The sequence below is a fragment of the Amblyomma mixtum genome, chromosome 2 (assembly GCF_055824585.1).
Source record: "Amblyomma mixtum isolate Tamu chromosome 2, ASM5582458v1, whole genome shotgun sequence".
In the NCBI taxonomy this organism is placed as follows: Eukaryota; Metazoa; Arthropoda; class Arachnida; order Ixodida; family Ixodidae; genus Amblyomma; species Amblyomma mixtum.
In genome coordinates this window covers 291,528,328-291,555,779 of record NC_143013.1, presented here as the reverse complement: position 1 = coordinate 291,555,779, position 27,452 = coordinate 291,528,328, and the positions used below count along the sequence as shown (strand labels likewise).

The window sequence follows — 27,452 nt, the reverse complement described above, 5'->3', positions numbered from 1 at the left end:
CCAGACTGCACGCAAGCTTTTTTAATGCAGTTGATTACACCTTGTGTGCAGATCTTTACAAAGCTGCCCATTTCAATCTAGATTTCATATTGAATTTCAATGGAGGTTAAATTCTAGAGGCCCGTGTACTGTGCAATGTCAGTGCACGTTAAAGAACCCCAGGTGGTCGAAATTTCCGGAACCCTTCACTACAACGTCCCTCATAGCCTGAGTTGCTTTGGGACGTTAAACCCCAATAAACCATAAACCAAGTCATATGTATTAACAAATACACATTTGTAAAGTGCAAGAAACCGCAAAGACTGCCACCGCGTGAGCAGCTAGGAAAATGACAAGACTGAACTAGCATCATTGCTGGCTTTAGTCTTGGAACACTGGGTATGACAAACTTGGAATACAGTGTTCCAAGACTAAAGCTTGTGTGCAAATGTACATTTTTTTTTCTTTTACAATGCAACAGTTAACGGCTCATTTGCCAGTTGAGCTTGTGTAACCAGATCACTTAACACATACAATGCTTCCGATCGGTTCTCAGAATCATGATGTGATCATTCAGGTAACCTCTCTGATGCCTCATTGCTTTTCTCAGATTCATGATGTTACCAAGGTTATATAAAACGACGTTGGCCTCCGTGACATTATTTCACTCCAAGGTGCCATGGAGAGTCCAGCTGCAACCAAACGCGCTGCCCGCGCAGAAGTTCAGCGGCTCAGCGCCGACAGGATCCTGCTGTTCGAGCCGTTGGCGTGGAAGCGCAGCACCGTTGCCACGAAGGTCCACCCGCACGTGCTACAAAAGGCCTGCAGCGCGTAGCTAAGATGCCACAAAGATGTCCGGGTGCCATTTTCGCAACAACCTGTTCAGTTATGCGTTTTCCATGTGAGATCAACTTTGGTTTCAACAACCAACTTCTCAACTGCAGAAATTGCCAACAGCTGCGCTATAATTACGCATTACTGAGTATCATAATCATGCCGAGGGTTTTTTTTTACATATAGAAACACTAGAGCTAAGAACAGTTTCTATAGGAAGTGCAAAGCAAAGCTTTTATTTGCATCAAACAGCTTCACTGTCTTCTCAATAGTGCGGCACACGACACTCATAAGTTAGGATTGCTCCAAATTCCAACAACATATAAGAAAATGCACAATTGTAATTAATTCCATCTGTAAAGGTTTTGCATCTTCATCGCCTGTGCTTAGCTTGCTGCTCTTTGATTGGTCAGTAAACATTTTGCACCTGTACTATACAAAGCACTTGCATGCTCTTGCATGCTGCCCTGCTGATCCTATAACATGATGACAAATTATGACCAATGTGAAAACGAGACAGACCAAATGACACTAAGCACTCGTCTTAACTCAACACGCTGTCCAGCACAAAGTGGTGACAACTTATCCCCGCTTGAACACCACAATGAAACAACTTTGATGCAGTTGATATGCTGACAAGAACTCTCTGCAACATTTGAAGTTAAGCTTAAGCCGGTATCCTCGGCCGGGTGTGCAGTCACACAGATGAACTTCATACATGTAGGACGCCACAAATTCTGGCATCATAGCTCAGAGATTTCAGCAAGTTCATGCTGTTTCACAGAACTTGCGATGTGGATGAATGTTTTCAGACGTTATTTGAACACCAAACCATGAACAATAAGTACGGTGCTGCTAGTCATGGCACTACGACATGTTGCATCAACACGACGCAAGATAAACCAAAACGCCATCTCAGCCAAAAACAGTGCACTGCTATTTATACGCTGCCAAGTAGTTTTGAAACTTGTCATGCAGATGGCAAAACTGAGGAGGCGCTGCATGACAGCTGCTGAAAGTGACAATTGTCACTGCTGCATCAGCACCCATTGCCTATTCATTTTTTCATAAGCTGCAGCTTTTGCTCCATAAGCTCATCAGCTGACGCGTAATATCACCCTAATTATGACGACAAGCAAAATGGCAGACTGCGCCTCAAGATGGCCTCAGCAGGCAGGGGAAGGGAAGGAGGAAGAAATCACGCACATAGACCTGCAGTGTACAGCAAGAACGGTAAAAGCAAAGTGCATGGCAAAGAAAGAGCAGTGCATTCAATGGGAGCACGGCTTCACGTGCACGGCAAAGAGCAATTCATTCAATGGGAGTGTAGCTTCACTGCAACACAAAGGGAGCAGAAAAAACGTGTACACGAGCAGGGGTTGTCCGTGCCCCTGTTTTACTCAGTGGTATCAATCAACAAACTGACCTTAAAACGTCGTCAGAGTCAGCATCACCTAGCTTGAATTGACAAGGTATCATACGCATAGTGCAGGGCAGTGCAACAAGGAACAAATGGATGTAACTGCATGGTGCAGAGCACAAAAATGACTGTAGTTAACAGGCAGAAGCAGTGATAGTTTCATTTATATTTATTTACATTCACCTCAAGATAAATGAGTGCTTATCACAAGTCTGGATGTTATCTGTGTGCAGCAGCCATGCCCATGTTTGTACCGTTCCAATTTTGGTACATACACTTTGGAAGTATGCTTTTATCAATGCACAGACAGAGAGTGCTGTAGCTCCATGTAACAGTGCTCCTTGCTCTTGCATTCTGACTATGCTGCTCATAAAACTAGCACTCGCACAGACAAAAGCCACGGTCAGGGAACATAAGGCTACATAAGAAACAGTAAGAAAAGCTAAGCTTGAATGAGGAACCTGCAGTGCCCAGGCAATGCCTTAATTGTTCATCCGCGCTAATATAAGCTGGTAGTGGCAGCCAAAAATGAGGCGACACCAAAAACGATGCGGGACGTGGCTGATTCATAGCAACTCTTATACCCCTGTCAGACGAGCAAGTTTAGTGTCATTTTCAACGAGTGACACTCGCCTGTAGTGTCATTCGCATCGTGTCACACGATGAACTTTAATGACACTCGCTGCTGAACGCACTCGGCAAGAAGTGAGTTTGGGGAACTCACTTCACTTTTCCCTAGGGGCGAAGTGTATAGCCTCGGTAGCAGCGTTTCGAAATTAGAATACAACGTCGGCAATAAAGATGGCGTTTTATTGAACGCAGCTAATTTTTTTTGCCCTCTTGGTCATGTAAATTTATTTGCGTTGCCATTAAATATATATACTGCACATATTCCGACATTCTTGTTTTCAGCTGCAATAATTTTTTAGGCAGCTGCAGCGGTATGGCTATGGCGGCTAGCATGGCGACCGTAGCAACCATCTGCAACCGTTTCGGTGTGACGGTGCAACAGTGCAGTGTTTGCAATCCAACGAGGTTCTTTGTCAGTGCAGTGAGTGTGTGCAACATGGAGTTCTGCGCAGCGGCTGATGCAAGAAGAGAGCGGGCGTCAGCTGCGCAGAAACGTTATCGTCGTGGGTCGCCATGATGCTTCAAAAAGTGAAGCACTGCTCCTGGCTTGTCTCGTCTTGCGAAGCCTTTTTTGAAATCGCAAATATTGCACAAAGCTCCTTGATAATCATAAAAAATTGCTTGCAGTTTGGAATCTACTGTATGTACATTAAAGCTTTGAAGCGCGGAAAGTAATATTTTTTGTGCCTTACTTGAAAAGCCATCGTCACCACCATCAATTCCGAATGACACTTTATTTTTTCGTGTAGCAGCACGCCCCGAAAGTGTCACTCGTTCTGGATAAGTGCACTTAGTGAAAGTGTCACTAAACTTGCCCGTGTGACAGGGGTATTATTTTGGTATGCATAGGAAAAGGCCAGAGGAACATGGCTGTCAAAATGCGATGGTAAGTGGCATCACAAATGCTATGTGTGCACCACTAGAGACTGCCTCCATAGTTCACTAGACTACATTTTATAGAGCTGCTGCTAGCAACAAAATCTGCAGCAATGGTAGTGTACATGAATGCATGCTGAACATTGAAAACAATAAGGGAGGAAAATGTCTCTCCTGAATGCTCATTACCAATGCTATGTGGACCATCAGCAGCTTTTATGAATCGAACAGTGACTGCATTAACAGAAACTGCAGTACATTCACATTCTCCACTCACTGCCGGAATGTAACAATTCTGTGAGTCCCTAAATGCCGGGGCAGCATTCCTTCATGCAAATCATAGCTCGACATGTATGGGTAGTCAACTGAGCAGGTTTGTTCAATCACCACACAGCAAACAATATGACCAAACATATTTCAAAGCATGTCACATTTTGGGTGATGCCGTCTCTCATGAAACAGCACGGCATCAGACGTAAAGTTCAAAATCAATTCGTCGCGAGCTGTAAAACGGGCGATCTTTCTCGTGTGCCTTGCGGACCCAGACGCCATCCTGAAAGTATCCTTCCTGCACCCACTGCAGCATCTGGGCTGAGGTATGCAGGCCGTACACAGGAGCATTCTCCGCTTCCTCCCACTTGAACTCCCACATCACTTCATCATCATCTTTTGATGAGCTCACTGGCTCTGCACCAGAAACCACATAAGTAAAAGGTAAAAAACCAGAGGCTAGACAAAACAAAGCAACAGGGGAAAAAGAGAAAGACGAGCCATGTGCTAAGTCGCAATTCAATCTATGTAAAGCTAATAACAATTACAATTCGTGTACACCTCAGTGCAGTTATCTAGCTACAAGGTAAAGCCACATTGCCATTGACATCATTCTTCAAACATGAACAGTTCTCAAGCATTCACTGGTGAGAAATAAGACGTTACATACCATCAGTCTTGTCTTCATCAGCTGCTTTTTCCCCTTTGGTAATTGATGGTTCAGTGGCCTTGGTAGCCTCTGCATCATCAGCAAACATGTCAAAGGAAGATCCTTCAACAGACGTGGTTGCCGCTGTGGCTTCTTTAGCTTGTTGCTGGCGTTCCCGTAGGAACTTGAGTCGCTCGTATGTCTGCTGGTAAATGTCCATGTCACCAGTTGACACAAGTCGATCGGCAAGCTCTGTCATTCGCAGAAGCTGCTCTTTGGGGACAACTTCCTTGGTGCTATCTGCAAAAAAACAGAGAAATTGGAAGCACTTTGTTTAATAAACGAAACTGAGCTACCTTTTGGCAGTGGTTGTAATGAAACCGGGTACAGAGGTCCATACCGTTTCCATGTGTTAGAGCAAATGTCCTTGTCCGCACTCTTCCTTTAGAGCAAATGGTGTATCCAGCACGGAAACATCCATGGCACTGTGCGTTTGCTCTTCCCCTAGCTTCTAGGTTGATTAAACTTCGCACATTGCACTAGTACATTGCACGCCTCGAGTGGTAAAAATATTGATGCTACACAGTATCAATACACATCAGATATTCATACCCAAAATAGGCAAACTTTGCTATATTTAAAACGCTGCCGATCAAATACAATTTAACGAATGCACATTCAGAGACCATATGACACTAGATAAACATCTGTTCTATATGTAGGTCAAACAAAACTGTCCTATAGTTTCTCCGGAATCGTTCTCTGAAGTAGGTCATACCAGCAAAACTTCCGACTTCGTCATCTGCAATACCACCTCTTATGCAGCTGATAATGCAGCTTCACTATAGTGGTGTGCATCGACTGACAGAGTGTACGTTAAGATTTTGAATGATGCCTAAAAGACGTTTGAACAAGAAAAATACACAGAATGCTCGCGCGAATCTAGGCTAAAATGGAGCATTCGTTCAGCCAAAGTGGGACCCCCAACCTAAAACAAAAACAGCCTTAGAGGGATAGTGAACAAAAAATTTTCCGCCAATATTTCTGCCCAGAATGATAGCTATGGCAGAAATGAATGGAAACTAATTATTTTAATGAAAATTTCTCGAACCGCCCCACTTAACAGCCACCTGTGAAAGCTCCGATAATACGGGGGCCGTGACATCGACTCTACTCGTCGCAAGCTATCGCAAGCATGAACCGCACGAAAGTGGATGCCATCGACTCTACTCGTCGCAAGCTATCGCAAGCATGAACCGCACGAAAGTGGATGCATTTGACGTGCTTTTACTTCATTGCACAGCCATTTTGTACAGCTTCCTTGAGTCCATGCCTCAAGATTCTCTGCTTGCATCTCGTGGTTATATATCCATGGTGACCACTTGCCTAATTCGGTCAGAATTAATTGGAAATCCCCACCGTCTGCAGCGACAGTGAACCGAAAAAACAGCATTTCGCCATGATGATGCCAGTAGCACCATCTCGTGCCTGCCAGAAGAACAAGTTCTGTCTTGGTCTGGACAAGAGCGAGCTTGCAACACTTCGCTTGACCCATAAAAACTGCATTTATATTGGCTTCATATGATACCACATTTAAGGCACTGTTTGATCTTTCGAAGTCAACGTGCATTCATGCAAGGTTTAGGTCAGATGTTTAGAGGAATCCCAAAATGTAGAGTAAATTTGTAATAAGGGAGCAAGTTACTTGTCATTCACCGAAGCACAGCAATACGGCTTCTAAGGAAATCTATACATATTCCATAGAAACTTCACAGTGAAAGAAAAATTCGTCCTAGTTCAGGGTTCGAACCCAGCACCACCGCTCCACCGGAGCAGTCGGTCTACCAACTGAGCTAACCGGGACGGCTAGCAAATGGTAGCAGTAAATCGAAGTTGGAACAGTGTTGGTGAGATGTTTATGGGAATCCCCCAAAGCGGAGTAAATTTGTAATAAGGAAGCAAATTACTCATTGGCATCCACCCAAGCGCAGCCATATGGCTGCAAAGGAAAGCTACATAGAATCCACAGAAACTTCGTAGTTAAAAAATATTCGTTCTGGTCTGGGGTTCGGACCCGGCACCACCGCTCCACTGGAGCAGTCGGTCTACCAGCTGAGCTAACCGGGACGGTTAGCAAATGGTAGGACGAGAGCGAATTGATCAATAACTCGAAGTGGGAACAGTGTTGGTGAGATGTTTAGGGGAATACCCCAAGGCGGAGTAAATTTGTAATAAGGAAGCAAATTACTCGTTGGCATCCACCCAAGTGCAGCCATACGGCTGCAAAGGAAAGCTATAGAGCTTCCACAGAAACTTCGTAGTTCAAAAATATTCGTCCTGGTCCGGGGTTCGAACCCGGGATCACCGCTTCACCAGAGCAGTCGCTCTACCAACTGACCTAACCTGCGGAAGCTGTATAGCTTTCCTTTGTAGCCGCATGGCTGCGCTTGGATGGATGCCATTAAGTAATCTGCTCCCTTACGCAAGGTTTAGCATAAACGCTCATAAGCATGGCTTGAGATGAGGAATCCTCAACTGCAAGCTGCCAGCCAGCATGTCTATGCCACTACTGAGGGTAGGCCTGATGCCATCTCTGCAGGTCATAGCCAGGAGTGCACTGAGTGTGTCCCGGCGGCCACTATGAAACATCAAAAATACAGTCATCCACTCAAAAATAACCGGAATGATGATTGTATAGTTGGGTAAACATATCTTACGAACAAAAATAAGGCGCTTTCTGAATTTTTCAAATTTTTATTCACTACCTCTTTAAGGATGAATCCACAACTGTAGAGGTATGCTGCTATAGTAAAGATCTAGTGAAAATGAAACAGCAAAATGCCTTGTCTGCAAGGCATCGATCATTTCAATTCCTGCTACAGGTCGTCAATAGCCATACTATTATAATTTAATGAAATATCTATAATCAGCTTAATTGGTTATGAGGAAATGAAAGGTGCTATAATAGTCTCACTCTTGGTGAGTACCTGAACTATGCTGTCAGGGAAAAGATGAAGGCGAGAGTGAAAGAAGGAAGACACAAAGAGGCGCCATAATGAAGGGCTCTGGATGAATTTCAGCAGACGATCTAACAGATGTTCAAGACGCATTTGCCGTCTCCGACCAATCCTTAGAAGATTTGCCTACCACACACACACCTTCAACGCCAACCAAGCACTACCCCAAAATGAACAATACCAGATCTGCAGTCTTCTTCGGAGTTACAGCAGGCGATTGCTGGCATTGTACCACACATGGGTGTCTTTGTGTTTTGCCTCCATCAAAATACAGCAGCTACAACGAGGATTTGGTACCATTTCCTCATCCTTTTTACTTTTGCCCGACTCTTGCCCACAACTCCAGGTGGACGTGCCTTGAGACTCTTCCCTAGGCACGAACACACATGAAAACTTCAAGAGCCAATGACATTCTTACACTTCAAATGTACGACAGACTTCACAGTGCAGTTTTGTGCACAGGTTTCTGGCACATGCTTGTCCTTTGTATCTAGCTGAATCCCATATATAGTGCATATCATACAATTGGATGTCCAGTCAGTGTGAGATCCAGTGCCATAGCCCCACCACAAATTACAGCTGTAAGGCTGCCTTCGCTCATACTACGTGAGTGTTTGTTGCAAGCACAGCTGTTAGGAGTGAGGTGTTTTCTTTATTTCTGCACGATTACATCAGTAAACTTAGTAACAATTTTAGTGACTCATTAGGAATGTTTGCTGAAAAGGCCATGCATCTGTACTCTTCATTGTATTATTATGAATCTAAGAGGCAATGACAAAGGTGGTCCTCAGTACATTTTGGAAATCCCCATGCTGCACACGGTATGCTACGAGAATTTGTTGCTGTCGTTTCTGTCCTGCATGCTTGCTGTGTAGCCACAGCAAGCATGCGCTTGCCCAGCACTTAGGTATGCCTACATATCAGCAGCAGAATGGCTGTCAATCCAAATGGTTACACTGACGTAATTCATGACCCACCGGGCTCATCTTGTTCCTGCTTCTTCTTCTTCCAGCGGTTTATAGTTGACTCCCTTTTACCGCCTCCCAGGCGTTTGATGCAAGCCAGTACAGTTTCTCCGGGACGCATGATTTCCAGCATCTCGCCATAGAGTGCCAGAGCATCAACTTTCTCCTCATCTTCAGAGCCCTCAGAGCCTCTGCTGTCCTCCATGCCTTGTTTTGGAGGTTGCACCTGCAGCATATGAAAAGGACAGAAGACAACAATGTGTGGTGACACCTGTGAAATGCACATCACATCACATCCCCTTCCCCAAATAATTCTCTCGACTCATAGACACGACTTATTGAGAAGCCATCTGCAGGCACTGGCAGCCTGAATAAAAGGGCACCGATAATGAAATTTGGGGTGTCAGTTAGGGACGTAATGCACAATTTTGAAAACGTTCTTAAATGCATAATAATGCAATGAAGAAGGTGATGAGGAAAACCTGGCTGATATCTTTTTCAGCCCCAGAGAACAGATTTCAATATTGTCAGGTTGGACATTTCTCTAAGTGCAGTGTTCAAAACGTGCCACTGCATGCTATCAAGAAACACAAGCTCCCACACAGATAAATATTCGAAGCTTTCCATACTGCTAAGAAGAAAGAAATAAGAAATATGCACCAGTAATCTTTCCATCAACCTTTGTAAACAAGATATTGCATTTCTTGACTGCATGCAGCGACACGTTTTGAACGCAATGAATGGCTGTTGCCTTCCATTTCTTTTGTTTTGCTGGACGAGCCATCAGTTTTCTTTTTCTTGTTTTCTCTTTTTACGGCACTACTTTTCCATGTCTGCCAGTATAAAAAGCATGTGTTCGCAAAATAAGCTTCAGCTGATAGTTAGTGCTCATTCAGCTTCCTTCCCGTCTTTGTCAGATGTCAAAAATAGCGACAGAATGATGGTATACCAGTAATTACTTGGTACACTAAGTCAATATGTCGCTACAAGAATTTGCTTAAGAGGGCCAAACTGCAACACTGGTGGAAGCCAGCGCTGGAACAACCAGCATTGGCAGTATGTCTTTTCAGCGTAGCAGACATCTCAAAGGTGCCAAAACATGATAACTCTAGAGGCAGCAGACTATTTTGCAAGGCTAACAGTGGCATGCATCTGACATGTTTGTGGCTAGCCAAACACACAGCCAACCTGGCATCACCAATACATTGCTCCGAACCTCCTGTGATGCAGCTGCTGAAGAATCCATATCGCGCATTGTGCTAGAGTGCCCAGGCTCACAACCTGCTGCACGTAGACAGCAAAGCAACCACTTTGACCATTCTTTGAGTATGCTGGCCATTTTGGCAGCACCAGCCATGTCATCTACATGCCACCACACAGCTAATAGGCTTATGACCAGGAACTAAGACAAGAGCAAACTCTAAAAAGGGCTAGAGATGACATTTGACATCTACCTACTCAACGAGCAACCCCACTGGGAGGCACTGCTCGCCACAAAACTCCTAACTTGAATGCTGGTGGTGAGACTGCACCAATTTGAATGTGAGTAATACAGCTAGCATGAACCACCTGACGTCACCAACTGCACTTAAAGAGGCATCGCGATGTTTTCCTCAGTGCTGATTAATCTCATTAAATGGATTCTTTGTGCATTGCAGAGTCCAGTGAAAAAAAGATTTATAGGAATTGGAGCATGCAAATGAAAGTTATTTTACTTAGAAAATTCAAAATAAAAAGATCAGACGAAAACACGTTTCACTTGCCTATTTCACTCACCCAGTGCTGAGAATGGGTGCTAGCAATGAGAACCGCGCCAGAACACACGTAGTGGAAGCTTGCATGCAACCATTGCTTTGGACGGGCAACCCACAGCCATGCATTTTGACGTCATCGTTCCTCCGCGTATGCACTGTAGACGGGGCAGGGGTGACTAACTCAACAAAGGAAGCTCTCCCAATGTTTCTTTGTTGGTAGAACTGGAAAACTAAAACCGGTTCCTGTTCCCGTTCTCCCACAACCTCGCCCCCTGTTTGCTGTCCGGCCTTTCTCTTCACATTTTTGGTCAAGGTGTGTCGACCGGCTTTTCTTTCATTTTCGTAGCCATCTTGGTGTAGAGTTGCCTTCACCAAAGTTTGAAGCAAATTTAAAAACGTCACCTCTGGCGTTGTTCTTATTAGTTTTCATATTCTTTCACTGCTTTTCAGTTTTTGTGGCATGACAAAAAGTTTACAGCACTGAGAGACATAATACTTTGGATCCATTTTGCGAGTATAAAGGAACTAGGTTTGAACTGGAGTTCCAATCAATCAGAAAGGCAAGCATCCAAGCAGATACTGTCTCATTTCCGTTGTCGAAAATCACCACTGCACTGCGACCCCATCCAACGCCATCGGCTCAAAATGAGCATTTCTGGAGACAATTAAAATATCAAACAGTACAATTTCAACAACCTCTTTGGGCATTAAGGCAACACAATGTCCCTTATACGAAGAATAAAGACCTTATGCTTGATATACATTTCAGAGCCCCTTGCAGAAGTTTAACTAAGCTTGATTTGGGTAATACATAGTTTTCACAGATGGCACAGCGGCTGCCATCTTTTGGATCAGAAAGCGCAGCAAGAACCAAGGTGTTACGCTAACCTGCCAATCGGTTTCCACGTACCTGTGAAAGCTAGCTTCAGTACCCAAAGATGACACCTGCGATGTCAAGTAAAGCTACCTATAATCGTACATTTCAAAGGGTATGCCTACGACTCGACTCGTTATCACCATCATTTCCAAGGTGCAGGAAATAAGGCTCACCCTGACCCAGTCGATGTTGTCAAGCCAGTTATCACGTATCTCTGGTTTATCCTTATTGAAGATGAACATGCCTTCTTTATCAAAATGGCCGTCCTCCATTTCATCTTCCATGTTGAATGGGGTGATCTTGATGTCCCCATCATACTCAATAGTTTTGTCCTCCTGACCTAAATAAAACCGATCATCAGAAAGATGAGCTACTGCCTTTACAATGAGGCAATACTACATCGAAACAATCTACCTAATCCATGGCAGAACAAGTGCAAAATGAAAGTATACAAATACATACTGCACCAATTTAATATGCATGAAAAAAGCAAAGTGTCTGAAAACAAACAATTTATTTGCGGGTATTTGGACAAGCCTGGCAGTATGTTTACCTGTAGCACACATAGAGAACATAAAAAGAATTTAAAATAACAGGCTCTCGTTCTCCATACATTACTGTGGGCACGTGCAACATGAACAGTACAATGTAGAAGAGAACGCGCACAAAAAAGAAATGTCTTGCTAGATCAAGGTTGAACATTAACAAGGCTGGCTCCTGCTTTTGACGTATGGTCACTGCTCTTCATAGGTGATTACTAACTGTGTTATTACCTAACCTCAGTCTACCAAAATCTCTGTATACTGCGTAACAATTGTGCCCTATTTGTGCAAGACTGTACCTCAGCATAGAGGATATAGCATTCACAGCAAATATGCATCCACATGCTTTAAAAAAAAAAAAAACTGATTGACATTGCTTGGATCTCTTGTGTTCGTGCAAAGAAAGACGATGGTCGAATTTTCTTTGACACGCTTTTTAAGCGACGATTTAAAAAGGCAGCTGGCTTCCGCATCAGCAGTGCCTGTGCAACTTACCTTCAACGTCATCTGGGTTAAGCAAGTTGTACTTTTTGTCTTCGACTTCATCATCCTCTTCGTCGCTGTCCAGAGAATTCTTAAACTTTTTTTTCACACCTTCGTCCACACCATCCTTTCCAAGCATCTCCTCCTCCACTTCATCAAACTGTACCCTCTTGGACGACATGGTCACTGAGTGCTGATCTGCGGGTTTGGAACAGCGAATTTGAGCTGGCTCTTGCCGAACAAAACCTCGACTTTGCGTCAAAATGTCCGGCGCTTAACGCAACCCCGTCGAAATACTTTCAAGAGTCTGTATCCTACAGAGAAAGCCATGTCCATTCTCGGACGCACACTAAAGCGTTTCATACGAAGGTGATTATATTACAGGTATAACGTTTCTGACGATCATACGGTACTCACAGACACCTTATCACAGACCGGGAATTTATACACTATCATTTGGCTTCATCGAATATACGCTGTCGGAAAGCAGCTAACCGACGGTCTGCATGCATGTTGACGAAGGTGCATGCGCATACCATTGCGGTTTAAATAAGTTCAGCAATTTTTATTCTTATGCCCACATTAGGGCGCAGCAGTTAGATGCGTACAGTTCACGAGCATGGACACACACTACCCGTAGCATATTTTTAGTGAGTTGATAACGGTACGATCATAGCACTCGTTTTCGGCCACATGCGTCCATGCTAAGCACGCGATTGGGTTCACAGTTGGCGGCAACTTGATCAGCCGGTACGCAGTTTAGGTGTTCGCCGATGCAGCACAACGTACCGCGGCTTTACCGTGAGCAAGAAAGCTAAGAAAAGCAATTAATGTGAAAAACGTACCGTCACTGCAACGAGCAGAACTGTAAAACGATCATGTTTTGCGTACTTCGACACACCGTGCGTCCAAGACGGACTCCAACCGGGGATTGTAAACATAAGGAATTTTTGGCTAGCTAGGGACGAGTTAGGGCATCTAGGGATTATTGATGCTTGGAGAGCGGTTATCAGTTTCATGTGGTGGTGTGTTGTTTGTGATGCGTTGCAGTTTTAAATGCGTTTCTACCGCTGAAATGATTCGACTATTATTCCTGTAATGTCATCTACATGTGTCTTTCGGTTCAACGCAGCAGGCTGGCTTAATCAAGTCAGTCAGATGTTAAGTTTCGGGTCCTTGCCGCGTGCGGTTGTATGGGCTCCCGTGCAGTTGTGTGTTGGTTACGTTTTCCTATCTTCGTGGTACCTTTAAAAACTTAGTTCACGTCCCGACGCTTATTTGTGTGCTCACAGCGAAATGTGTGAGCGCGCTTAAACAGTTGTCTCTTGAAAACGTAACTTTTTGGGGTAAACATGACAATGAAGCAAATGAAACTCATCTGTCATCCGAAGACATTTTCTGGTGAGTGCGTGTGGTGTTTTGATGATTTGATGTCTTATCGGTACAGCATGCCGCCCCTTGCATTATACGAACAGATGACAGCTTGATTATCGGCGCCAAGGACTTTCCGGGTCTGCAAATTGGGGACATTGTTGAAGTTTATCTCCCTGACGACTCTTACAGGTGAGTGTTTGGAAGACTTGATATAGTCGTGTATTCTCTTATGAACATAGCAGTTTTGCTGTCTTCTTATCGTTTGATGATAAGAAGAACCAAATGAATCACGCAAATATTCGGAAATTACAATATATCTTCCTGCAATTTCTCTTTCAGTCGCTTGCTGGTTCAAGTGACGACAATAAAAGAAGATTTTCAGAAAGGTACGTAGCCACATTGTCTTGATTCCCTGCTTTTTTTCACTTGCAAAACTAGCCAGACCTATACTCAGCAATGTATATAACCTTTGCACAGCACCCTTAAACTAAGCACACTGTTGAGCTTAGAGCAGAAGTCGGCTCAAGATGACCAAGCTATAATGCAAGTGAATTCTGAACCGGAGCATGCTACCTCTTGATAGTTAGCTGGATGTTTGCTGCTACGACTTATGTCTCTGAAAAACTAGCTGTCAACTCTTTCAACGGTTCCTTTTATTAGGAAGAACACAAACATGTGGCTGTTGAGCAGAGTATGCTATTCGTTGACATGAATACCAGGTGCATACAGCATCAGTTCTTTCTATTGCAAGCTAGATGGCTGGTGGTGGGCATTTTATAACTGCTGCCTTTATGTACATGGCACCACTGATCCTTGATCATTGGGATGATATGCACTATAGGTACAGCATAATAGGTACAGCATAATTTAACCTCTGAGGTACGTGTTTTTCATACCATGATACAGGCAGAAGAAAGTAGCGGCTATTGCTCTGTTCATAGTGTGCGACTACAGCACAGCAGGTTGAATTTCTGTGGAGGCAAAATTCTAGAGGCCCGTGTACTGTGCGATGTCAGTGCACATTAAAGAACCCCAGGTGGTCGAATTTTCCGGAGCACTTCACTACGGCGTCTCTCATAGCCTGAGTCGTTTCGGGACGTTAAACCCCATAAACCAAACCAACCAGATATGACATGTGAAGTTCTGTGAAACATGCAATTTTTCTAGTTTCGCAAAAGTCATACAATGATGAACCATAAACCAGGTTTTGCTGCAGCTTGAGACTAGCTGTTATTATATTTTTACATGTATTTCTTACAAATGCAAACCGTTGTGCTTTCAACCCTCTATATATCTGCTAAAATTGCTTGCCCATAGGTGCATATTAAGCCATATAATCAGCTGTGCAACATCTCCAGCCCAAACCTTTTTGATTTAAACCCCAACGTTTTGGTGCCAGCGCGGGTATTTCAAGGGTGATTGGGGGCTGTGGCTTGAGTCTTTAAGTACGAGGGGGTACCCAAAAGAAACCGGACTTATTTTTGTTTGAACTTATTTGTTCACATTTTAAGCACAGACCTTCAATATCCTTCAGAGTATTCCCCACCTGCAATGATACGCTTGTCGAATCTTTCATTTCATTTTTCAAAACATTGTTTAAATTCATCTTTTGTGATGCTTGACAGTGCCTCCGTCGTTTTTTTCTTCACCTCAGCAACATCAGCGAAACGCTTTCCATTCACCTATTTTTTCATTCTAGGAAACAAAGAGAATAGCACGGGGCAAGGTCGGGATAGTATGAAGGTTGAGGAATAGGGGTCATGCCATTTTTGGCCCAAAATTGTCGTAGAGACAGGGCTGTGTGAGCAGGGGCATTGCCATGATGGAAAAACCAGTCACCCGACCGCCACAAATCTGGCCGCTTCCACCGCACACTGTTGCCCAATCTTTTCAAAACATCCAAGTAGAAAGCCTGGCTAACTGTCTGACCCTGCGGAACAAATTCTCAATAGACAACTTCTCTCACGTCGAAAAAACAAATCAGCATTGTTTTGAGGTTTGGATTCACCTGACAAGCTTTCTTGAGGCGAGGTGAATTTGAAGTTTTCCATTGGCATGATTGTTGCTTTGATTCAGGATTCGGTTCAGGAACACTTCAGTTGTCCCCATAGCATCGTCCTTGTACGTCTTTCTTAATATTTCAAGAGTTTCCATTCAACTTTTTCCGAGCAAAAATCAGAATTTCACCGGCGCACGCTGTTCACGAAAATCAGCCATTGCAAAAACGACATTCACACAAAACAGTCGTCACTCAAAAACTCTGCCTAAACTAGTCTGACCTCCTTCAACGACGGCACTGGGCTTACTGACTCTGGAATGTTCGTTCTATGTGCTGCTAGTGCCAAAACGCGGTACCACAGAAGATTTGCCGACCAAAAAATTTAGTCCGGTTTCTTTTGGGTACCCCCTCGTATACATGGGGTTGAGGAAAGAAGGTGTGGTGTTATGGTGTTTAATGTCCCAAAGGGACTCTGGCTAAGAGGGATGCCATAATGGAGGCCGCCGGATAGTTTCAACCACCTGGAGTTCTTAACATGCATTAAAATCGCATACACCAGTGTGTAGCATATTGCCTCCACCGAAATGTGACTGCCACAGCTGGGATCGAACCCGCATTTTTTGGGCCAGCAGCTGAGCACCATAAGCACTGTGTCACCGTGGCGGCTGAAGGAAGAAGGAATGCAGTGATGGGAAGTATGTGGGAGAGGCTGTGGATGTTGACACTTTCTGTTGAATTTTAAATGATGAGCGAGTGCTTATTACAAGAAGGCGTTACCAGGTATATGGGTTTGTTGTGGAATGAAGCCTCTTTACAAAGTCGCAAGACATATTTTTAATGAGGATTGACACCAAGATTGATTTTGATCGTTTATTTCATTCTAACGATAAAGTGATAAAATTTTTTGTAGAAGAATTTGAAAGCTTATCAGTGATCCACCAGCCTGATATGTAACTGTTCCTGTGTATTTCATAACAAGTATGTAGTTTAGCCAGTGTTGTCTGCAGTGGTTTGCCGGTGTATTGAGCAGCATAAAAGACCCCTGTCTGGTCTGGCAAGACAGCACTAGCTTACATGAATTAATCTTACTTGAAATGTACCTTGCAAGTATACCTTTTACAATTTAGCAGTGCATTGCACTGATATTGTAACTTTTGCTTGTCTATATTGAGAAAGATGTTAAGAAGCCCAATTCGTATTGTGGTACCAGTCTTCTCTATTTAAAATAAAAACAAACAGCCTATGTAATATATCTTCCTAACGAGCTTTATCTAGCTGTATGGCACTAAATTGTTGTTGTGCATTTTTCCAATAGATTCCATAAGCGTGGAACAAAGCCTTGCCAATGCTTTTCAGCTCAGGCTATATGCTGATGTCATCGTCAACCGGGTGGATCCAAGGGTTTGTAGAACTGCTCACCTTCTGAATTTTTCAAACATGAAAGTGCTTATTGGTTACCGAAAGGCATATGGCTGAAACCATAAGAGGGGCTAGGTATATATAAATGAAGGCAAAGTGTCTCAAATATTTAGTGGCATTGAGAAGAGTCTGTAAAAAAAAAAAATTCATCCTGCTTTCCCAAGTATAGGGTTGAGTATATTTGACAGTCTGTAGAGTTTCCCATTGGGCAGGCATCTGGTAGTGTGAGAGACTGGCACACACCAAAATTAAGTATCCTCTCTCTCACAAGGATTTCTGTTCTCCTGTTTTGGGGGGAAGTCTGTTCTTTCTGGCATGTGCAGCAGTCTGGATGGTGGCATCCTCGATTATAAGGTCCTAAGGCAAGGCTGGATTATGAAGGGCACTTGCTAGTAATATATCCAAAAACAGCATACGCTATACAGGTTACACGACAAAGGCGGTCGGACCTACTCAAATGAGTTTTGTTGTAGTTTAGAAACCACTGTTGTAAGTGGGTATATATTCCATGACATGTTTAAGTTTTTTTGACTGAGTTACACATGTGAAAGTATGGAGAGCTTGAAAATGCTCTGCTTCCACACTGTAACTGTCTAGTTCCCGCAGTAGTGGTGACAGGCATGTAGCAAGGGTTCTTTTTTAGTATGTTCACTGCATCATGAGTCAAAAGTAGGTCACATCACATATGCAGGCTGTGTGGCCATGACTGTTGAGTCATGCAATGAAGCCGTGGGCTAGCTCAGTAAGTTTTCAAAGAGCCAACGAATACTGTACATGCGAGGTCACTATTGCTGTCTCTTAATGTCTCAAAGAAGCTGGCTTTGCTAGTAGCTTACTGGTGGGCCATGCTGCACCCAAGAAAATTCAGAGATGGCCCATTGGTGACCACAGTTTATAGGAATTAAGGCATCAAATATTGATGCTACACTCTGCAGGCTAAGGGAGCTGGGGGCATGGGTTGTTGGGGTGCATGCCTAACAAGGGTACAAACAGGAGGGATGAGAGGAGTTGAGGGGGGGGGTGGATGATGGTATTGCTCCTTTGGACAAAGCATCCGTGGATCCTAACTTGAGAATGGCCAATCTATGTTATGGCTAAGTACAGGCACTGTAGAGGAAGAATTTGAGGTTTAGATTTGCCCGTGTTGGCGAGATAAAGTGGAAATTTTATTTATTTTTTTGAGCTCTACCAAATGAGCTTATTCTTTTTCAGGATGTGGCACTTGATTCCGTTGAGCTTGTGTTTAAGGACCATTATCTGGCTCGCAGCGACATGTGGCGATGGAAGCAAGCAATGGTGAGTGTGTGCCATCACTCATACATAAGTAGTTTTATGCCGATTTTTCTTTCCTCTTAACCACAATTGGAACTTGCTATTTAGCGTGATATGATCTTTAGCCTTGCTAAGAAAAAGTGCCGTCTGGCTTTGCACTTGGTGGATAAGGGAGCTGATTCCTCACTCACTCGTACTGCATACATGTTTCACAGTTTATTTACTGGGGAGGACCACATGAGCAGTGAGCAGAAAATAAGTGTTGTTGTTAATGCTTGTTTCTTTTGCCTCTTCCAAATTATGCCAGAAATTGTTTTCACTGTAGCTCTCTTGTGTTCTTTTCAGATCAATACTTGTGTGTATACCAAAAAGTTTGTCAAGATTCATTCGAGCATGTAAGTCACTTCTGTGTCTGGCTCATTATAGTCAGTGTGGCTGCCAACTTAATAAAATTCAGTTTACAGCTGCTACATCTTTATTAAAATCTTGTTCTTTATCGTCATGTAAATAAATCCAAACATCAGGAGTGCTGAGCTGTTTCTGCTTATTATAAAGGTGGGGAAAAAGTTGACAGTTTTTATTATTGTGACGGCTTTAGCTGTACATAGAGCTCTGTGCTTTACAGCCGGAAACCCTTTGTGCGCTTGTACTTTTAAGAGGCATCTTGCTTTTGGCGAGCAAATCTGGCTCTGTTAAGCTTACAACTCAAAGGTTCCAGTCAGTTTAGTTCTTTAATTCCTAACTATAGGTCGCGTATCTTTTTTGAGCACCTAACTCAAGGAATTTACCTAATGCATTAAGGTCAGTGTATCGCTACATCCTGGTGACGGCAGGCATGGAATGGCGATTTAATAATATTGCGAACAATCCATAATGGGCAAGCCTCTGCCCACAGAATGTTGTGGTGAACACCTGTGGAATCAAAAGAGCTTAAATTTTGGCTGGCTAGTATGTATTTATGTCTAGAAATAGCAAGTACCGCGACATGCAAGTAGTGCGCTGCAGGCATTGTGGAAAAGTTCATATGATTTTGCTGGCATGCTGCGCGCTGAATTAGCATTGGGTTAACATTGTGCATCTTTCTAATGAAGATCTTCATGTGAAAGATCTCTAATGAAGATCTTTGCACGTTAAAGAACCCCAGGTGGTCGAAATTTTCAGAGCCCTTCACTATGGCGTCTCTCATAGCCTGAGTCGCTTTGGGATGTTAAAACCCCAATAAACCAAACCTAATGAAGATCTTGGAAGACAAATATGTACAGCTTGGTAATGTGCCCTGTTGTTTGCTCTTTTGTGGTTTGTCTCTCGTACAGGCTTCAGGTCTACGAAATGTGGGCTCATGGAGAGCAGGTAGCCTCTGGAGTTATCACTGCGGACACCAAGATCGTCTATCGCTCAGCCAGCAGCATGGTTTACCTTTTCATCCAGATGAGTTCTGAAATGTGGGACTTCGACATGAATGGCGATCTGTACTTCGAGAAGGCTGTCAATGGCTTCTTGTGTGACCTCATTGCAAAATGGAAGGCAAGTTGCTTAGTCTTTGGACCTTATTTGTCACACCTTGATCTCATAGCTCCTAGTCCGCATTGAGTCATGCTGTGGCCACCAACCAGTGTTCACCTCATGTATATTTTGTTTGAAAATCCCATTAAAGATTGGCATTATCTGAAAATGTGGTTGCAGTGAAACCCGTGTTCATTGCGATACGGTGAGCATGATGTTAAGCAGTGTTCGGCTTTCAGGACATGCCATTTTTTAATTCTGTTGGAGGCGAATATGTTTTTAAAAAATGCTGAGTTATATTTAATCTTGTCATACGAGCAGTTATATTATGCAAGCAGACTGCTCTGTATTTCAAGGAGCACTTTTCGTTATGGCATGGCATTCAAAGCCTGACTGCACAGGCTGACAGACAGGAAATGACAGATTTACTCGACAGTGTGTTTGTTTGATATCTTAGGGTGAATGTAATGACAGCAAGATATGCAGCATCCGATCTGAAAGACTGCAGATTGTACTGAACAAGCTTATTAGACCTTCGCAGAGAATGCACGAAGGGTAATGTGACGATCTCAAAAGTGTGAAATTCTGCAACCTGCCGTTAAATTTTACCGTCTGATAATGAAATGTCTGCAGACAATTTATTTTAGCACATACCAATCATGCCTAGCCCCTCAGCATTATCTCATAAATGAAAGTGCTTTTATTCATCTTCACTCCTTCTGTAGTCCCCCTTTCGTTTCTCCAGTGTATTCAGTTTTTGTTCTCTCTGTTGCTACCCAGGACATGAAATGCAATCATGACGTCAACATTGTGCTCTTCTCGCGTGTATTCTACGAAGCCAAGAGTAAGGACCAGTTCCCTGAGCACATGGCCCACTGCGTGCAAGTGGACTACAAAGGGCGGTTTTACGAGGACTTTTACAGGTAGCTCCGCATGGGTGTTCTTTATTTTTTTTTCAGCTATTCCAAGGAATCTTGATAGCTGTGATTTTTTTATTTACACGATACTGCTCACCCCATTTGGACCAGGCATATATAAACAAATAGTGTTTGTAAATCAGAGACATGAAAAGAAAGAGAATATTACACAATGTTGGCGAGGGCATTTCCAAAATTTTCACTTTCAAACACCTTTTCAGGTAATAAGTTCTGCTCAGTGATAGTTCACGGGAAATATATATTGGTTTGTTCGTGCAAAACAGGAGGCCAGGGTGTAATTGTGCTTGTGGTGGTTTATCAGAGTTACTGAGTGCATGACGTAAGCCTTTGATGAGATGTCAAATGTCTTGTGAATCTTTGAGTAGAGAACGATGAATTGAGAAATTTTGCATCTTATATGGAGGGGCTGTATTTGATGGGGTACTACTAGAGCGCACAGAAAGTCAGCATTGTAGAATTTATTGCAAATAGATTGCCCTGCACGTCTCTATGCTTTTTCCAGTTCTGAAAAGTCTTTCTTTGTCTGTGGGTTTGGGACTATATCTGCATGTTCAAATTTTGGCTTGAGGGACATATAATTTCTTAACGCTGCTGGGTGTCTCTTTGTGTTTATACCTGAAGAGGCCTTAATCTATTCTTGTAGATAACATTCTAAAATTAATGCGGTATTCGAACTAAGCTGGGAATTAATTATAACGCCTCGGTGCGGTAAAAGCTCGTTAATTGGAAACTCCGGACAATTCGAACTGCAGACGCCGTGCATGTAAGTCTGTGGCGTTGCACGCTCGCTAATTCAGATGCTACGGGTCTCGCACCGGCTAATGACAACTTCAGGAGTCCGACAGGAGCCCTTGTCCAGATATGCCCGCACGGCATACAACAGTCCAAATAACTCTACTCAAACTTGAATTCCATGTGCAGAGTCTTTCGCACACCTCTGACATATGCACGACGGCAGGCATGGTGGCGAACGGATGGCCTCGTCTCTTAAGAGCAGTCACACCGCATAGTTTTGGTTTTGCTCTTCTGAGCCAGCCAGCATCAGCCAGCTGTCCAAACTCAGCCGGTAGATGATGTACTATACCTTGCGCACACTGTTACAAAAGCAACAAGGAGACATGCTCATTATTGTAGTAGAAACAACACCTCTTCACCCCTATTCATACTGCTGTGGTTGCCAAGAGAAACAAACAACTTTTGCTGTCATGCTCAGGACCTTACAGAACATTTGTTCTTTAATTTGTCAGCATAATAAAGGTCACAAACTCTTTGAAACGCAGGTCACACTGCTGGCAGCAGCGTCAAATTCGTCAGCTGATGCGTTCCTTTCTTTTGGAGAAGTAAATGCTACAGCAAGCCATAGTTCTAAAGATGTGCTAGTGAAACTGGAGTTGATTAACTATGCCGCCGGGATCCTCAAGTAGGCATGGCTATTCTTCATTCTTATTCGTTGATAAAAGGCACCTTCATCAAATAAAATATGGTGACAGGCTTGTCTACTCCTGTACAGAGGCTTTTTTTCATTTGCTTCGCTTATAGCATCACGGGGCTCTTTCACACGGTCGGTTTGAGCAAATGCTCCTACTTAGTATTGTTGAGTAAAAGAAACATCTAAATAACGGAGATTAGCAAGATATGTTCTGCCTAATGAAAAATTTTCAGGCCTTTTTTTTTTCGTTTCCTTTTTAGCCTGTAAGGCAGAATGTCCAACTTTAAGCGTCTGTTAAATGCAGTGCTGTGGAAATAACTGTTCAATTCTAGCAAGAATATAGAGATCTTGCATCATTTAGTACACGGCAATGGCAAAAGAATGCAGTAAATACAGTACTAGTAACAAACAAAAAGCATCAGCAAAAGTTCCAAGTTTATTTCTATATAGAGTGAAGTGCTCACAGGCCTCTTTGCATGAAGAATGTTAGCTTAAGAAAAGATTTTACTTGGCCACTTATAGAAGTGGTCATTTCAGCATCACCATGGCTTTCATCCAGTGCTAAAGCCCTAATGGAAGCAGCTGTGCCAACAGTGCAGCTTAAAGAAATCTGCGTGGCCAGATTTGTTTAAACCCTTTACAAAAACAGTACTCTTTATTATTGCATTGGCTAAAGATCCCGGAAGTTACGAAAAAATGTCTTAATTTAGCCAATCATATTACCAGCTTTATTAATACTGGCGATTTCAGTGATGTATCGAAGTATCGATGATACGGTATCAAGTATCCATATCGGAAGTCAATTTCGATTCTGTATCTTGCATCGGTATCGGAAATACATTTTTGAGGGCATCGGGTATTCCATACTTTAAAGTATTGCGCCCAACCCTGCTTCGACATTTGCTAAATTTTTTGCTGTAGCCGTTGCTTCACTCATCCTTCAGTCAGTGCTCTCACAGCTACTGGTCTTGCATGCCCATTAACCTCACTGTCACATAGTTTGCTACTACTGCACCCTACTTCTTTAGTGTGCGTTAGGTTGCATTATTAATAGAGACATTCAAGCAGGAGGCTGGCGACATCCTCTGTCTGATTTCTTCATGAGCATGTCCCTAAAGACACAGGTTACATATTTTGTTTAGCTGTGAGTAGCAAATGGTTTCGATCGTAGTCCCAATTTTACCACATTATATTTTTGTTGTACAGAGTGGCAGTCCAGAATGAACGCATTGACGACTGGACCCAGACGCTGCGGCTGTTGAAGACATATTTCAATGAGTACCCAAAGCAGATCCTCGAGCATCATCACAGGGCCAACATCAAGGTCCCCACAGCTGTGAACTCAACTGCGTCTCAGGGCAACTTCCTTCAAGTCCTCAACATGTCTCTCAATGGTATGGGTTGCATGTCTGCAGCTATTTGATAGCAAATGTGTCAAGCTGCTGAATTGTGAGTACTAGTTAGTAGATGTTAATGTCTGACCAAGTTTGGGCACATAGGCTACGTTCTAAATTATTGAAAAGTGTTCAATGACGTTTTTGTGTAGTATATTCATGTAGACATGTCCAACTGGGGGAGTCAAACATGTGACATAGGAAACCAACGGCTGTCTAGTACTGTCGTTTGCACGCATTGTCATTTTGCTGCAGATTGTACAGCAAGCTGTGTCAAAAGTAAGCTTAGCAAATCTGTTTGATCGAATTGTGCTGGCATCTGTAGTATAGAAAATTCATGGGCACAGTATGTTAGTGCACAGATGTGGCATTGTAGTGCTCACAAAAAGGTGCAGCATGCCTCGTAAAGTCCACAAGGTGGTGCATTAGCGCAGTCTGACCTTGGAATCATGTTGCATTTGGTTTTGCACCACTTGAGCTTGCTATTTTTTGCGTAGTCTTTGTTTTAAATCAGTTTTCTCAGAAAAAATGCTGCCGTGTTAACCTTATTCTTTCTTCTCTGCACTTCACAGTCTTTGAGAAGCACTTTATGGACCGAAGCTTCGATCGCACTGGTCAGCTGAGTGTTGTCATCACACCTGGTGTAGGAGTCTTTGAGGTTGACCGAGACCTCACCAACATCACCAAGCAGCGCATCATTGACAACGGTAAAAGCTGTCAACTGCCTTGCTGAATGGCCACTAGGTTGTGGGAGTCAAGACTCAGATAGTGCAATCCCTCCATGAAAGGGAGACTGACCCTGTTACCATGTGCTTGCTGCAGGCATTGGAAGTGACCTCGTGTGCCTTGGCGAACAGCCCTTACATGCTGTGCCCTTGTTCAAGGTAAATTCATGTAACCCTTTGTTCTATCTTCATCTTGTGAACAGCTTTTGACTACTGGAATAATTTTCTTAGTGGTTGAAAAACACAGACACTACATTTGCGACAAAAATACAAGGAACCCCCACTAGACTTCAACTAATTTTTCATGGACGTAACGAAGCATTCGTCAAGTTAAGATTTGTTCAGCCACTACCTGTGCTGAGCATTTGGACTGCATAGATGTGAAAGAGTAGTGTAGTTGCACACAGAAACAGGCAGGGAACTGGAACTAGAGCAAGACATCACTAGCTTGAGAAAGAAGCTTCTTTACACAGAAAAAAAGAATTAGCTTTTCAGATGGTTGAGAAACAAGGTTTGATACGCAAAGAGCGTGGTGAACTTATGGACTCACTAGACTAATGTTTCAGTGAATGTTGGGGCAATGTTGGGGATGCTTGGCTGCTCATTAAACTGATTTTATCATGTTTACTGTGCATATACTGTTTCTACAAGAGGAAAAGATGCTGGCAGTCCTTTGAGCCACACTGCCTTTGCTTATGTTTGCAGCAACTGTGTGATTAATTGGGAGCCTGGCCATGTTGTAGTGTTACCATTTTGTTCTCCTGGTTGACATTCATTTTTTGGCACGCACTGGTAAACTTTGAAAGGTTGCTGGTAAAAGGAAAATAAATTACTGTACTAAATCACAGAGCTTTTTTTTTTTGCTTTGCTAGACTGAATGTGGGTGATAGCTCTTGCCCTCCTTTCATGCCGTCTCAAAGATTTCATTGTTTCATCAGGTATGCCAGGAATACCAAATGAAAAGATGCATTGCATTCTTTCTTGGATATATGTGTGAGAGACTGAACAAAAAAGTGTGTGAATCCATTGCCATCATGCTAGTTGTATCTTTGTAATCTGAACACTAGTAGGTGTTGGTAAAATATTTAGGGGAATCCCCCAAGGTGGAGTAGATTTGTAATAAGGGAGTAATTACTCATTGGCATCCACCCGAGCGCAGCCGTACGGCTACAAAGGAAAGCTATACAGCTTTCTGCTCCGGTGAAGCGGTGGTCCTGGGTTCGAACCCCGGACCGGGATGAATTTTTCTTTAACTACGAAGTTTCTGAGAAAGCTGTATAGCTTTCCTTTGTAGCCGTATGGCTGCGCTCGGGTGGATGCCAATGAGTAATTACTCCCTTATTACTAGTAGGTGTGTTCTGCGACAGTGATATGGCACATTGAAACTCTGGATGAGATTTTCGATGTATATGTTGCGTTTGAAAGGTATGTTATGATGTGCACCATCAAGCCTTCTTATTTCATAACTTGCTTTTCTTTCCTGCAGTTTAATACTTCTTAAACATTTCTCTTTCTTTTTTCCCCAGTTTCAGTCAAAAAACCCATCAGGCCTGGATATGAAGGATGACTACAACATGCCACACTGGATAAATTTGAGGTGCTTCTATTGACTTATTCTTCTGTTTACAAAGGCAGCCTGAGTACAGGCCAACTGTCTGGAAGCATTTGATGCTCACGATATGCCACTCACAGGCTTTAGTGCAGCTGGCAACAGTTTTGGTGGGTGTTGAAAGTGAAGTACCAGAGGTATCGTACAGGCATGTTGTTGTTGATTGCTTGCCTTCATTTTCTTTTCAATGAATCTGTTTTATAAGAAAACTGAAGACTCTCTCAGACTTCAAAACCTCTTCGTATAAAGGGGCACCAGTGGGGTAATCTCTTACTGTAAATATCTTGAAGCATTTCATATCAGCTGAGTTATCAATAATCGACAAATTGCAGACCTTTTTCTTCTCAGACAAAGGGTACTAATGCAGCATGCACTTTAAGAACTGTTGATAACAGTCAAAATGGCACTGTAGAATCTGCAAAGGATGGTTGGGACTTGACGCATAAACAGGAAATGGCATCCAAACTTTGAAATTAGAGTGTAGGTTCTATGCTGGGTGTAGAGCAGTTACATGTGGCTCAGGTGTTTGTTAGTACATGATCGAATTATTTACCATGGTGCTGGGGAATGTTATGTTCAAAAGGTGTTCCAGGGCTCCTTTTTGAGCATGGTGTTGCTGAACTGGCTTTTGCTGTAAACTGCGTAAAAGCTTAAGATGGCATACTAAAGGCACCTTTTATGACTCTTTTGGTCCTGTTGACATGTGAATTGGTACTTGCTGCTTCATATTTCTCCCCTTGCATTCAGAAGGTGCATTTTTGTCTTATCATTAGAATCTTGAGCAGCTCACATTTCTGTGACTATATCTGCCATGCACAAAACTGTTCCACCATTTTCTTGCACTGCCATAAAGCTGCAGTATTGGTCTTTGCTAAAAGGATACACTTTTCATTCCAGTTTTTACTCGGCTACACCTGCACAGTTTTACTCCAAGTTCGTGCCTCGTATCAAGCTGCCCACTCCTCAGGTCTGTCGATGAGCTGCCTAGCAGGTTTAATCTTCCTCTTTGTTTTTGTCTTTGATGCAGACTGTGATTGAACCTTTCTCCACATGCTCCTCTAGCCAAAGCCCAGTCATGTGAAAGCACTTGGAACAGGTGCGTATTGTAGCTCTGCCTTTCTCACTGTGCTATCTCAAGTACACTGAAGCCTTTTTTTACTGCGTTTAACATCCTAGCGTTGCATTATGCGTTCGTGTTCTTGTAACGTTATGGTGTGACCCTCAGCCGGTGTCAGTGTGTAACACTCGCACTCTTCAAATGCTATCCTATCTTGTGTAACAATGCCCTAATGGCTTTTGTTGAATGTCATTAAATATAGAAAATGTTGCTTGTCATGCCAAGAAGTCGAGCATTAGCTTGAAAAAACCGCGTTCTTTAAATCTCGTTTCAGGTTCTCTGCTTCATTAGATTTTCACCTTTAACAGTGCCAGCTTATTGTTGCTGTGATCTTATTGTCGCTGGAAAGCTTATTTGCATATATCATTAAAGACTGA

At 43.1% G+C, this 27,452-nt stretch overlaps 2 protein-coding genes across 3 annotated transcripts in view; one reads left to right on the top strand and one right to left on the bottom strand.

Annotated features, from left to right (window-relative positions):
* Positions 1–1,033: 1,033 nt before the first annotated feature.
* holn1 (CD2 antigen cytoplasmic tail-binding protein 2 homolog holn1) lies at positions 1,034–13,284 on the bottom strand. Its single transcript, XM_089574391.1, has 6 exons — positions 13,142–13,284; positions 12,309–12,494; positions 11,445–11,611; positions 8,653–8,866; positions 4,680–4,958; positions 1,034–4,426 (listed from the first exon to the last, which is right to left on the bottom strand). The coding sequence occupies exons 2-6, from the start codon at positions 12,475–12,477 to the stop codon at positions 4,209–4,211; spliced, it is 1,047 nt and encodes a 348-aa protein (XP_089430517.1). The 5' UTR covers positions 12,478–12,494; positions 13,142–13,284; the 3' UTR covers positions 1,034–4,208.
* Positions 12,823–27,452, top strand: part of Iml1 (GATOR complex protein Iml1) — a 44,144-nt gene continuing 29,514 nt past the window's right edge. The window contains exons 1-14 of one of the 2 annotated variants that reach the window (XM_089574383.1): positions 12,823–13,697; positions 13,772–13,859; positions 14,010–14,056; positions 16,985–17,070; positions 18,301–18,384; positions 18,706–18,755; positions 19,674–19,884; positions 20,644–20,786; positions 23,437–23,624; positions 24,197–24,331; positions 24,447–24,508; positions 25,876–25,946; positions 26,856–26,925; positions 27,021–27,054. In XM_089574383.1, the coding sequence (XP_089430509.1) occupies positions 13,649–13,697; positions 13,772–13,859; positions 14,010–14,056; positions 16,985–17,070; positions 18,301–18,384; positions 18,706–18,755; positions 19,674–19,884; positions 20,644–20,786; positions 23,437–23,624; positions 24,197–24,331; positions 24,447–24,508; positions 25,876–25,946; positions 26,856–26,925; positions 27,021–27,054 (1,318 nt within the window). In that variant the 5' untranslated portion in view covers positions 12,823–13,648. The remainder of the gene's footprint in view (positions 13,698–13,771; positions 13,860–14,009; positions 14,057–16,984; positions 17,071–18,300; positions 18,385–18,705; positions 18,756–19,673; positions 19,885–20,643; positions 20,787–23,436; positions 23,625–24,196; positions 24,332–24,446; positions 24,509–25,875; positions 25,947–26,855; positions 26,926–27,020; positions 27,055–27,452) is intronic. The other variant, XM_089574382.1, reaches the window with a different exon arrangement.

What these genes read in the sequence shown, in the direction of transcription:
- holn1 (XM_089574391.1), bottom strand. Translation starts at nt 12,477, where the DNA reads ATGTCGTCCAAGAGGGTACAGTTTGATGAAGTGGAGGAGGAGATGCTT. An exon ending in ACAACATCGACTGGGTCAGG is followed by an intron (nt 8,867 to 11,444) that starts GTGAGCCTTATT and finishes CATATGCTGCAG; the next exon opens with GTGCAACCTCCAAAACAAGG. An exon ending in GCAGGAACAAGATGAGCCCG is followed by an intron (nt 4,959 to 8,652) that starts GTGGGTCATGAA and finishes GTTTTTTTGCAG; the next exon opens with ATAGCACCAAGGAAGTTGTC.